Genomic DNA, 13,322 nt, shown 5'->3' with positions numbered 1-13,322 from the left:
AAAGCGCAACAAAAAATCCAAAAGAAGAGATCACGCAGACTGTCTAATTGACAAGTGTTCTCTGGGAAATGCAGTGTTGAAACACCACAACAATTAGTGCTTAGTTAACACCAAAGATGTCTCTGTCTTCCTGTGAATCTCTGAGGATCAGCTCGACCGTCTGGTTCGACAGAAGCATGTTTAATTTATAAGAGAGTCAACATTTGGAAGACTCAATTTTCTCTTTCTGTCACTCTTCTTGCCCAACATTTCCTCCACTGTCTCTCACTTTATCATATATACTTGCTTCTAATACTTGGCTGTGATGAGTACTTTGTCATCCATTTGTTCTGTAGACTGCCGCTTTGAGTCCGGCATTTCCGATCATCTTGGTTTTTTGTTTTTTGGCCGTCACCATCTTGGTTTTTGGCCGTTGTCATCTTAGTTTTGTTTTTTGGCCGTCATGATCTTGTTTTTTTGCAACCAGAAGTGACACGAGAGGGTGAAGCTAAGTACAACCGAATGCTAAATAATAGACATTTTTAGGCGACCAAAATGTTATAATTAACTTTTAAGAACTGAAAACACATTGTGAAAGGGTTAAAGTTCTGAGACGAAAACACGAACAACTCCCAGACCGGACAATGCCGTGGTAGCGACCTGTCAATCACAAGGTAGCCACGCCCTAAAGCATCCCCTGCTTTATGGTCTATTTGACTCTAAATGGGACCATAATTTACTAATGTACATCATGCTGTAGTGAAGAAGACTTGAAACTAGTGATTGAGACCATAAACTCATGTTTATAATGTTTACTGAGGTAATAAATCAAGTGAGAAGTAGGCTCATTTTCTCATAGACTTCTATACAATCAGACTTCTTTCTGCAACCAGAGGAGACGCCCCCTGCTGGCCTTTAGAAAGAATGCAAGTTTAAGGCAGTGGAGGTAAAAATGATATCCCCAAAGGGGCAGATGAGGGTCAATTCATCCACTGCTCATACTAAATATCTATAGTTTCTCACCATAGTAGTTGTGGTTTGCTTACCAGAGTCGGTGCTGAAACACCACAGCTATTAGCGCTTGGCACCAAAGATGGAGGCAAAATTAGAAAGATCAAGACTCGTCTGCGTTAGCACCTGCAAAGAGAAAATCAAATCTGTTAATTTAGTGTCAGTTTTCATTGCTTGATGCCCGATGTTCATGTGATGCGTTTCTTCGTTAATGGGGGTTCACGAACCAATAGGTATGAGCGTCACTGCGCGGACGTACGAGGTGTCATTTATAAACCACTCTCTGTCAAAGTGACCTACAAGAAAGTGAGAGTTAAGGCATCGGGACACTTAACAGAGTCCCCAGCCTGGCACGCTGCCTTATATCTTTCATGTCACTTCAATGTGCGAGGCTGGGAGGTGATTACAACTCTCCATCCAGCTCCTCTCATCACCATTTTTCAGCTATATGGGCTCTGTTCTGTCACTTAACCTTCACATTTACCCCCCTCCCCATTTTCTGTATTACAGTGTTTCTCAAAGACCGGTTTAAGGTGTCAGTTTGAATCATTTAAAGTTCTCGTAGAGCAAGCATACAAAAATATATTTCACTTTACATGCAATATATATAACGGATGCTGTAGTGGTGATCATTGGAAAGAACCCTTCGTCTCCTCCTGTGCATTTATCCCAACCTCTCTGCTTGATAGTAGCATGTGACTTCTGATGGATGTAAAAAGAGCAAAATTAGATTTTCCCTCTTGGGAATTGAGTAACAGTGCAGAAATAGTTCAGCGTTTCTGCAATAAGTAAGAGGGATTTCTGCAACATCTTCAGTTGCAACTAAAAAACCCTTGATCCAGTGCTTTAGCCGTTCAGAACTAGCCATACCAAAGGCCTTTGAGGGTCATATCAAAATGATTCATGGAACACACTAGTGGATGACCTGAGAAATAATCCCTTATATTCAGAGGAGACTTATAGTCCTCTTTCCCCTCTTATGATCTACATCCCAGAGTTGAGAGAGCTTGACCTTGTATGGTGGTGGTGGTGCTGTATCTATGTGTGTGTATGATTGAGTGTTTGTGTGCCTAAAGGGAAGTTTGGACAGTCCAGAACACTGGCGAGGACTCACCGGCACATGACTGAGCTTGTGACTGACCTTACATAACGTTACAGAAAGGCCTGCTGTAGAGCTGCCAGGAAAGCAGCAGCCACGGCTTTGATTTCTCTGCGTGGATCAATAAGGTATCACATTATTATCAGAACCGTGTAGTCATTGGTTTATGTAGAGGTAGAGTTATTTTAGTTGCATTTCAGGGGATCTATTAGCAGGAATGGAATATAATATTCATAATGTTTTCATAAGTGTATAATCGCATGCAACTAAGAATCGTTGTGTTTTCGTTATCTTAGAATGAGCCCTTCATATCTACATAAGGAGCGGGCCTTCTTCACGGCTTCGCCATGTTTCTACAGTAGCCCAGAACAGACAAACCAAACACTGGCTCTAGAGGGTGCTTTTTGCATTTTTACGTTACCTGAAGGCCACTGTAGTTCTCCGACACGCTTGTGGAACTGCTGTAACGTGAGCCGCAGAGTGCAAAAACGTGGTACCGCCAGCCGCTGTCTGACTTCCGTTGCTCCTAAAGTAGTGTTATTATGGTAAGGAAGGCCTCTTAGCGAGGCAAACAGCGTTACCACAGTTTTGCACTCAGCGGCTCACGTTACCACAGTCTTGGAACGGTATGAGTGAGCGGAAGGGTACTCACCTGGTTGCAATCTGCAACCACACCACTAGATGCTGCCAAATCCTACACACTGCACCTTTAAATCTGTAGAAAGACGTTTTGCTTTCTTTTTGTGAAATTGTTTTGGTTTTCTAAAGCCTAGTTGCAGTTTGAATGACGTCCAACGGCGCTTGTACCATTTCCAGTTAGTATAAAAGTGAAGTATGTTGATTTCTTGGAACACCAACTGCAAAGAATAGCACACTATAAACATAAATATACTACACACTGTATACAATTATGGAATTGGGACACAGCAACAGGGCTGGGCGATACGGCCAAAATCTTCTGTCTCGATATAGGTCATTTCATATCTCGATAACGATATATATCACGATATTGCATGTTTCCTGGTAATTCAATCAAGAAATAGTCTATATGAAATAACCACATGGTAAAGAATATTTGCAAAATTAACATAAGTTTTAAGTGAATTTATAAAGTAAAGAAAATGAATATAGACCTATATTGCAATAGAAAGAATATAGAAAAATATATACGATAGACATTTTTATATAATTTTGACGATATATATTGTCATATTGCCCAGCCCAGTGTACTTGTTTCAGGTCCGTTAGCAGCTAATTTGCATTGACATGCTAAGCTAATTAGCTTGTATGTAAGAAGTAATGTCTCCTGAGGTTGCTCAACATCATATTTTTAGCTTTTAGTCCAAGAAAAAGCAGCTTTTTAACTCCTCCCCCGCAGACTTAACTCAACCAATTAGATGATTCCAGCCTCCAAGAAGTCCTTGTGTAACTAAAATCCCAGTACGCTATTCATAGAAAACCAGTGGAAAGATGCAGGGCTTTACCTCAGCACCATGGTGAGACGTCAAACAAGAGATAACCCTTTAAAGAATGTGTCGTGTGTGTGTTTAAAGATAGAAGTGAAGGATGCGGTCCATCACATCCACATGCTAGAGCACCACCGCAGAGTCTCGCTGGCCTTTCCAGATCCACTCGCTCGTTTTAGCCCAGATAGCTCTCTCTCCCACGTGCAGGCCTGCTATAAATAGCGCAGGTTTTAATGCGCGATTGTCCCGGCAGGCTTTTTATGACTGAACGGGCCAGTAGGTTTTCAGTGTTGTTACTAACGCAGAGATTAACCACAAATGGAAGTCACCACACTTCATTTCCTTTTACACCCCATTCCCCCAATACCACTGTTATTCTAACACTGATACCCTTTACAAGCACACACTAGCAGGTGGATTTTATAGGTTTCAAAAGGTCAAAGGTCAGGACTAAGTTTTGCACTCACATCAGCACAAATTGTAGATTCATATGAATCCAACTTCTTCTATTAATTTGCTTTTATTTTGCGCTCTTTCAGCATTTCTCTTGTGTTTCTGTAGCTTATAATTCATACTCACATATTCCTCTGTTTGTAAAAAACCCTTAAACTAAGAATGAACTTGGTGCAATTTTCCCTGAAGTATGCCCTTTCAATAACTTCAAAGGTGTCTCTATTCTACGTTAATTTCATGCCCATTTGCTTAATCTGCCCGTTCTAATGCTCCATTTAAGCCATAATAGATTTAGTCAGAGACACAGTGAGTGATGTGTTCATTCCTGAGATGCTATTGTGTTACGCCACCGCCATTATAGTTCATTAAAACTAGGAAGAATAAGCCACTTCTTCTTTCTATTTATTTCCCTTTTAGCAAGCATAACACATTGGATTTTCCCAGGGAAGGGTGGTTGAGCACTGTGGTGGTTTTTCAGCAAAAAGAAACTGATTTATATTCAAACCTCACACTTGTGGATTTCAAACTCTTTTTTTTGATCAGGGCCACCTCAGTAGGAGAAGTTCAGGGAGTCAGAGTGAGCTTTCTTTTTCAAAGTTTATGGATTCAAACATGAATGTTGGTTAGGTCCAGACTCACTCCTGTGCAGGAGGGCGATATTCGAGGAAATGGACTACACTATTCTTATTATTTTCATTATCGATCTGACGATTATTTTCCCTCGATGAACCGATTGGTCTATAAAATGTCAGAAAAATGTCAGAAAATAGTGAAAAATGTCCATCCCAATTTGATCAAAGTTCAAGGTGATGTCTTCAAATGTCTTATTTTGTCCAAAATCCAAATATATTCACTTTAATATGATATAAAACAGAGAAAAGCTGGTAATTTTCATATTTGAGAGGCTTCAAACAGCATTTTCTGACATAGAAAATGACTACAGAGGAAGACGCCAGTTGTTGCCGTTGTTGTTTACTTGTACAGACTTGTGCCACCTTCTTTGGATTACTGTATATCGTGGGGAAGTGATCCGCCTGTAGGCTAGAAAAGGTTGCTCTTTCACGGAAAACAGCAGCTGTAACCAGTTTGGATTCACAACCATTACAATAGATTATAATAGTGACCTTGAGTCATGTCAAAATAAAACATCAAAACAGCCACAGGAACTCCCCAAAACCACTTCAGCATAATCCACTTATATGCCCTTGATCTGTATGCCTCCAACCATTATTGCTCTGCCAAGAAATTGCTGAATACATGACTAGCTTAGGAGCAACAAGAAGGCAACAGAGTGAGTAAACTGAACTGGTTTGAGACGCTTCTATGGACATTTGCTACGGGTTACCATTGAAACTGCTGTGAATCCACAATTTTTGATGGAGCGTTCCTCCTTTAATTTAATTGGATAACCTAAACACCTTCATTGAGGTAGTTTCTTATGTCTGAAGCGTTCTTGAGGGTGTTCCAGGGGTTTGATGTGTTGTTGAGAGCATTTTGAGGATCCTTGAGGCGATTTCAGTGATTCTCTTTAAGGTTAGAGGGGTTCCTGAAGGGGTTTAAAGAGGTTTTAAAGAGGTTATAGGGCTCCTTGAGGGGCCTCTAGGAGTCTTTAGGGGAAGAGTTCTTCCATGGATTGGGGTCGTTTTTAGGTTCTTGACTAGTTTTTGAATGCTTAGGTTTCTTCGAAGGCAGTCCAGGGATCCTTTGGGATAATCCTTGTGGGGCTTTCTGTGGACATTTTTTTTTTTTTAAAAATACATTTGTTGGCATTTAGCTTTTTCAACACATCACATCAAGACATTCACAAATGTATCCCCCACCCACCCTGCATCTTCTTCTGTCCAAAATCTTCATTCAAATCTAGCCAAAAATAAAATAAACAATAACAGCGATAATAAAAATTCCCACAGACACTTTATTTAGAAAACCAAGTAAATAAATATTCAAAAAAAATACCACTAATAATAATTTAAACAATATAAATATAATAAAAATATAAAATATATATGTAAATAAATAAATAATGAGAAAAAGGGACAACATTTAATCAAAATTAATTAATTAATTAGATAAGCGACATAATATTACATGTAAAATGGTTAATACATTTTAACAATAAGTTACAAAGCTGATATCCCAAAAAGTTTTACATTATCCCGGTCACATCCTTCACCCTAAATCCTAAAGGTATCAGACATTCCTTTGATCACAAAGGTTAATTTCTCTAAGGCGAGACATTGAGAGAGGTTTTTCAGCCACTGAATGACAGACGGCTTTTCTGGGGTTAGCAGATAGATGGATAACAGATATTGTATGTTTAGCTTGAAGAAGAGAGCCTTGTAACAGACAAAGAATACACAGTTTTGGATGTTCTGGTGGTTTTCTGTGGACATTTTGACAGTTTTTTTGGTGTGACTGCTACTACAAACCATTGAAACTGCTGTGAATCCACCGTTTTTGATGGAGTGTTCCTCCTTTTAATTGAGTCAGTGAAACTTAACGTCTTGATTGAGATAGCTATTGAGACTGAATGGATGTGTTTCTGCATCTGTTTGAAAATCTCAGCCCACTAGTCTCACAAGCAACCAGTAGTAAGCGTGTTTTAGGTCAAAGGCCGCTGCACTCTCAGACAATAAATGCAACACAATGTTCAGTGATCATGTACAAAACAGAGCTGCGAGTGAAAAAAAATTGAAATGAGAGCGGAGGAGAGCCGGCGTCGCTTGTTGCTGAGCTGCTCTGCTGCCTTCTTCCTCCTCCTGGCGTGTGTGAGTCATGTTGTGTAGCTGTCAGGGGGCTTCATCATTATTCAGAGTCAGCGCGGCGGTGGGAACACGCCGCAGCCACACTCGCCGGCTGCCTGTTACTTTCTGCTGCTGCAGAGAGGATGTTCAAACGCACACGTCACGAGTGTGTGTCGTTTCTACTTGCATGGTTTCCTATTTGTTATGTGTTAGTGTGTGACATGGGTTAATCTCTACTGGTGTGTGTGTGTTTGAGTGTGTGTAACGGAGAGCAGGACACATTAGAGCATCATATAAGGCAGAGGATTGCTGCATTGGTATGTGAATATGACGTAGACAGCATCACATGACGCGTGTATGTATGTGCCGGTATATATTCTGGTGCAACATGTGCCCACGTGTTACTTCTGTGTATGTGATATGGAATATGTGTGTGGCATGCCCAAGGATGTTTTTATTGATTGACGGCTGCAATGGAGAGAAGGAGGGAGGGAGAGGCTGAGTGGAAACAAAGAAATCAATCAGCTGTCCTCTGAGTTTATGAGGGAGGAGGGAGAGAGGGATGAAGGAAAGGAGGAGAGAGGACATGGGAGGAGGGGAGAGAAGGACAGAAGATGAAAGAAGAGAAGAAGAAGAGGGAGATAAGGAGAGGATAAAACAGGAGAGAAACGAGCTGAAGAGGGATGATGAGAGGAAAAAGGAGGGCAGAGGAGAAAAGGGAAGAGCTGAAAGGGAATGAAAGAAGAGAGCGAATGAAGGGCAGCAAAGGGGAAAGAAAAGGAAAAAGGGTGTTGGCTATAGACAGGAGATGAAGGAGGAGAAGATGAGAAAAGGGGGGGAGATGAGGAAGGATGCTGAGGAGAAAGAGGCAGATGGAGAAAATGGAGGAGGAAAAAAGAAAAGAAGGCAAGAAAGAAAAGAAAGACAAGATTGAAAGGAAAGAAAGATGACAAGAATGAGGGGAGAAAAGAAGGAGAGAAGAAGAAAGTTGAGGAGAAAACAGCTGAGGAACAAGATGGGACGAATAAAAGAGGGGATGGAAGAAGAGGAAAGACTGAAACTGATGGGGAGGAAAGAGAGGATGGATAGAGAGGAGAGAAAAGAAAATGAAAGATTAGTTGAGGATGAAGAGGAAAGAGAAGGAAGACGAGAGGATGCTGCATGAAGGAAAGGACAGATGAAGGAATGAGGGGAGGAAGCAGAGAAGAAGAGAATGAGCTGAAAGAGGATGGATGGAGAGGAAAGGAAATAAAATGAAAAGAGAGGAGATGAGGATGAGGAGGAAAGAGAACAAGAAGAAAGCAAGAAAGATGATTAAGAAAGGAGAAAAAGATAAAGACTGGAGATAGAGGAGAGGATGCTACATGAAGGAAAGAGGAAGGAAGGAAGGAAGGGATAAGCAGAGAAGCAGAGAATGAGAGGATGGATGGAGAGTAAAGGAAAAGAAAAGAAAAAAGACAGGAGAAGAGATGTTGAGGAGGAAAGAGAAGAAAGAAAGGAAGATGATTAAGAAAGAGGAATGAAAGACTGGAGGTATAGAGGAGAGGATGCTGCATGAAGGAAAGAGGAGAGGAGTCAAGGAGGGAAGGAGGCAGAGAAGAAGAGAATGAGATGGGAGGAGGGAGGAAAGGAAGGATGTACTTAGCGAACGAGTGGTGGAGGGGGATGAGTCAGATGCACGTGAGAGGGATGTGAGCTGCATGCTAACTAACACACACACACACACACACACACACACACACAGGTGAAAACACACACCTGCATCAGCAACTGGAGGCAGAGGAAGCAGTGGGAGGTGCTTCTAGAGGGCATCCTCTCCCCTCTCGTCTCCTCCCTCCTTCCCCGCTGCTTCTCTATCAAGTCACGACTTCCTCTCCCCTCTCCTCCCTCTCTCCATCGCTCTTCCTTCCATCAGTCTTTTATTCTCTCTCTTCTGACCCATATCTCTCTTTTTCTCCTTCTCACCCACTCAATCATTTTCATCCCCTTTCCTCTTCCCTCTCCTCATTCCTGTAATCACCTTTTTTCCTCTCCTCCCTCCTTACTTCAGCTCCTTCTGCCTTCTTCTTCATCCTCCTCCTTCCTCCATCCCTCCATTCTCTCTCCACTTTGCTGATTGGCTCTTTGATCATATGTAATTTATGAAACTATAAATGATATCAGATCATTCCTTGACTCAAATAAACACTCCTCACATAGACCAAATCAACAACCCCTCCCCACACACACACACACACACACACACACACACACATAGTGGAAACAGTTGTACAGTTGTTGTTTGAGGTCGTAGGTCAACGCACTACGAGCAGCGATCGTAAATACAACATGGTGTTGTAGTGATTAGAAACTAGAGCCGGATGATGGGAAGAGGAACGTGTTTATGTTGTGTAAGTGTGGATGTGTAGAGAGGAAGTTAGAGCTTATGAAGTACAATTTATCAAAGACAATAAGTATACTTTAAATATATTGTAATGGAAAGGAAAGGAGAGGTTGAGTATTTTCTCAAAGGAAAGAAAAAAGTAATTAAGAAGCATTAATGATACATTCAAATGAAAACTGCATGGCAGAAGCCCAACACAGTGAGAGCTGCAGAGGGAGAGACTGATGATCATGCACTGCTGTTTAGTAGCGGAGATAATATATTATTATATTGTAAATTCATCATTTATGTGTAAACTGTTTGGTTGATTAGTTTTGGGGAAATGTAAATTTTGTAAACTGTTTTTGTGAAATGGTTTCTGGTGATTAGTCACAATACAGAAGGAGGGAGGAGGACAGAGCAGGACGATCAGAGACAAACACGAATGTTTCTCTCCACTCAGTTTTTTTACAATAGATGATATGATTAAAACATAATACTGTAGGAGGTCTGAGTTTTGTTATTTTGAGTTGAATAATTGTGGAATTTCTTTGGTCGAGAACGGCTCTAATCATTAGCTAGTTAGGCTGCAGTAGCTCCCCAATAAATAAGAATGATTTTAACACTTTAGTACTGTAACGAAGTTCTTTTTAAAAATGTTTTTACATAGAATAAACCTACTTAATGCCCTTGGACAGCATATTTACTCTTAGGGTTTAGGGACAAACTACCAGTTTGTAAGAGACAATGCAAATTAGTCAGTTACCTCTGAGGAAACCTGATAGTGAATGAAAACCGTCTGTTTGTTTCAGTTTGAAAGGTGGTTGGTGTAACTGGTCGACCCTGTCTGCTCGCCCAGTGAGATGAATGGAAAAGTGTGTGTGTGTGTGTGTGTGTGTGTGTGTGTGTGTGTGGGCGGTTAAGTGAATGGGAGACAGACAGACTGGTAACGGACCATGCTTCCTCGTGCATACAACATGACATTGATCTCTTGCACTTCTATGGGAACAGCTCAAGTGCAAACACATTATTCAAACAGTACACAATGCTTGTAAAAAATCCAGTTTGACTGCTTTCTCCCCCCCTCATGCTCCGTCCGTTCCTCCCTCCGCTCCTCCTCAACACCATTCTTTCCTCTTTCTTCCTCCCTCGTTTACTTCCCCCAAGAGACCACAGTCGCTTCCCTTCACACTGAGTCACGTACGCACACTTCCTGTTCCTCTTCTCTCAATGACGTGGCTCAGTGTTTGTCTGAGTCTCAGCCATGTGTTGTGACTGCAGACCACGTGGCTGCTCACTTCTGACTGGAACGTTATATCAGTAGAGCACAAAGTGGGGCTTTTTGAATGGGGTTTCAGGGTTTCTTTAGAGTGTCTGAAGAGTTCTCGAGGGTGGTCCGGGGGTTTGTAAGAGGTTTCCATGTGTTGTTGAGAGTATTTTGAGGATCCTTGAGGGGATTTCAGTGATTCTTACTAGGGTTAGAGGGGTTCCTGAAGGGGTTTAAAGGGATTCGTTAAGTGGTTATAGGGCTCCTTGAGGGGCCTCTAGGAGTCTTTGGGTGTTACAGACATTCTACCATGTTTTAGGTGTTTTTAAGGGGGTTCGAGGGGGTCATTTAGGTGGATATAGGGTTTCTTGAGGGGCCTCTAGGAGTCTTTGGGGGTTACATACGGTCCACCCTGTTTTAGGGGTTCTTGAGGGTTTTTAAGGTGGTTCTTTAAGGGGTTATAGGGCCCCTTCAGGGGCCTCTATAGGAGTCTTTGGGGGTTTTATACATTCCACCCTGTGTTAGGGGTACTTGAGGGAGCTTAAGGGTATTTTGGGGAGGTCATTAGGTTCCTTGAGGGCTAGAAGTCTTCAGGGAGGGAAGAGCTCTTGCAGAGATTTAGGTCATTGATGGGTTTTTAGGTTCTTGAGTAGTTGTCAAAGAGGTTTTCAGGAATGTTTAGAGGTTAAGGAGTTTCAGGGTTTTTTGACGGGAGTCCAGTGATCCTTATGGGTTGAAAGAGTCCTTTTGAGGGTTTTAGGGGTTCTTGATGGGGTTTAAGGGCTTTTTGGGGGAGGTTATTAGGTTCCTAGAGGGGGCACAAGAAGTCTTTAGGAGGACAATTTTTTTCCAGGGATTTGGGTCACTTATGGGTTTTAGGTTCTTAAGTAGTTCTTGAAGTTCTTTTCACAGGAATATTTAGTGGTTAAGGAGTTTCAGGATTCTTTGAAGGCCGTCCAGGAAGTTGAAAGAGTCTCTGTGAATGAGTGAAAACTTTTGTCACAGTAGTAATGTCACTGAAATAAAGTCCCCATAATGTTTTTTTGTGCCCTGAAATAATCTTCAAATTACTTATTTTTTAAGAAACTGTACACAGTTGACATGATTCAGGAGATTTTTCTGACAGACAAAGACTGTGCCACCGTGACCAAAGACACGTGACAAAGAAAAAATAGGTGCTGCTGGTGTTTCTGTCTAATCCTGCATTGTGCCGGGGCAGATGCTAACATCTGAACCTCCTCTGACATGCAAGTCTCATTAGCTATAATGAGTAGCTGTTGAGAGATGAGGGGCTGTTGATGAGCGCTCCTTGTGACTCCGACAGTGAACAGTGTAATAATATACAGTATACGCCAGATGATAGAGGCTTTTATCCGAAGTGCTTCGCAGTGCTTCAACTGCATACATATTTTAGAAAGGGTGGCCCAACGGGACCTAAACCCCTAATTCTAACAATGGCAGTGCAGCGCTGAGCGACGAACTTCACAGGAAACACCAGCCTTGGCAGCCTGATAGAGGGAACAGAGATATTTCCCATGTTTGGTAGCTTGTGTTTCAGAGAAAACGTCAATTCCTTTGTGATCACATCAGAGTGACGCATGTTGTTCATTTCTCACTGAGGATCTCTCCAGCTGTGATCAGCACCTCCAGTTTTTTGAGGGGTTATGTTTTACACAGTGACTTCATGCACTTTTATTGCATCTCAAAAAAGACAACCCGCCTGGGAAGCTTTAATCTCGATGTTTGAGTAACGTGACCTTTTCCCTCTCTCTCCCTCTCTTTTTCCATCTCCAGTATGGGGAGGAGGAGGTGTGTTCGGACCGTTTGGACACTGACTTCCCGGACATCGACCTCTCCCAGCTGGACACCAGCGACTTCGACAGCGTCAACTGTCTCAGCGAGTTACAGTGGTGCAACGACCATTCGTCGGACGCGTCGCCGACCTCCATCCACTACAGTACAACAGATGAGCTCTTTGAGGTGAGGCTTCTTCACCAAAATACAGTTCCGTTATACGACTGATGTTGCTCTCAAGCCAATCATGGACATGTTCTGCATCAAAATGCATCAGAAATAAATGCAGACTATTTCTCTCTGAAATATATCTTCTGAGTTCAATGTTCAATGTTCATCTACAATTGTCTTCGGTCCAAAAGTCAATGTGTTTTTTGAACATTTAAAGCATATAAACATGTTCTAGTAGAAACTCAAACTACAAGTATGAACCTGGAAATGATCATGACATATCTATATTTAATGACCATGCCAGGCAAAATGTATTGGTTATTATAAGAGTATTATTTTTTGAGTTATTACAGTTAGTTTACAGTAATTAAATAACATGTTGTTTTGCTATGTTTAAGCCAAAGTTTCCTTTACTGTCAACACGTGTAAAGCCCAAACTGGTCACCTGATCCCTGTGCTGAAATGTGCAGCATGTCTCTGAGGGTGCTGCCAAAGTATTCCCAGCTACGCTGTGTGTAACACGATGATGGAAGCAGTCCATCAGTTTGGATCGGCCCAAATGCTTCTACAGGGCCAATGAAAGCCCGGCGGCTCCGGTATCAGATGCCCTTGCTGGATGAATTCAGGGAATACCCTTCTGGTTCGTCTCTATCTAAGAGCAAAACCCTGGATCATTGATTGTCTATAGGTTTCCAGCCCCGGCGATGTCTCGAGGTCCCATTACAGAGGCTAAATTGAGTGCATCTTGAGAATAAAAAGACGACAACAAAGAGATAAAGTAGCATTTAGGTCCAGATCATCGGCTATGTAACGCAACTCTGCTGGTGGAAATTGCTCTGATGCTGCGATGCACCACAGAGTATTGGTTAAATGAAGACAGGCAAGGCATGATGGGAATGCAGGTGAAGTAAACACAGACTGTCTCCGTCTGTACTCTCTTTATTCTTATTTCGATCCCCATTAAGTCGACGCCCGG

The 13,322-nt window shown here is 41.9% G+C and overlaps 1 protein-coding gene across 2 annotated transcripts in view; it reads left to right on the top strand.

Annotated features, from left to right (window-relative positions):
* ppargc1b (peroxisome proliferator-activated receptor gamma, coactivator 1 beta) overlaps positions 1-13,322 on the top strand; it is a 103,807-nt gene that overhangs the window by 58,339 nt on the left and 32,146 nt on the right. For both annotated transcript variants that reach the window (XM_074649026.1, XM_074649027.1), the window contains exon 2: positions 12,176-12,361. In XM_074649026.1, coding sequence (XP_074505127.1) covers positions 12,176-12,361 — 186 coding nt within the window. The remainder of the gene's footprint in view (positions 1-12,175; positions 12,362-13,322) is intronic.

This window comes from Sebastes fasciatus, chromosome 10, assembly GCF_043250625.1.
Source record: "Sebastes fasciatus isolate fSebFas1 chromosome 10, fSebFas1.pri, whole genome shotgun sequence".
Classification (NCBI taxonomy): domain Eukaryota; kingdom Metazoa; phylum Chordata; class Actinopteri; order Perciformes; family Sebastidae; genus Sebastes; species Sebastes fasciatus.
The sequence above is the reverse complement of the archived record's forward strand: the minus strand, read 5'-3'. Positions and strand labels throughout refer to the sequence as shown.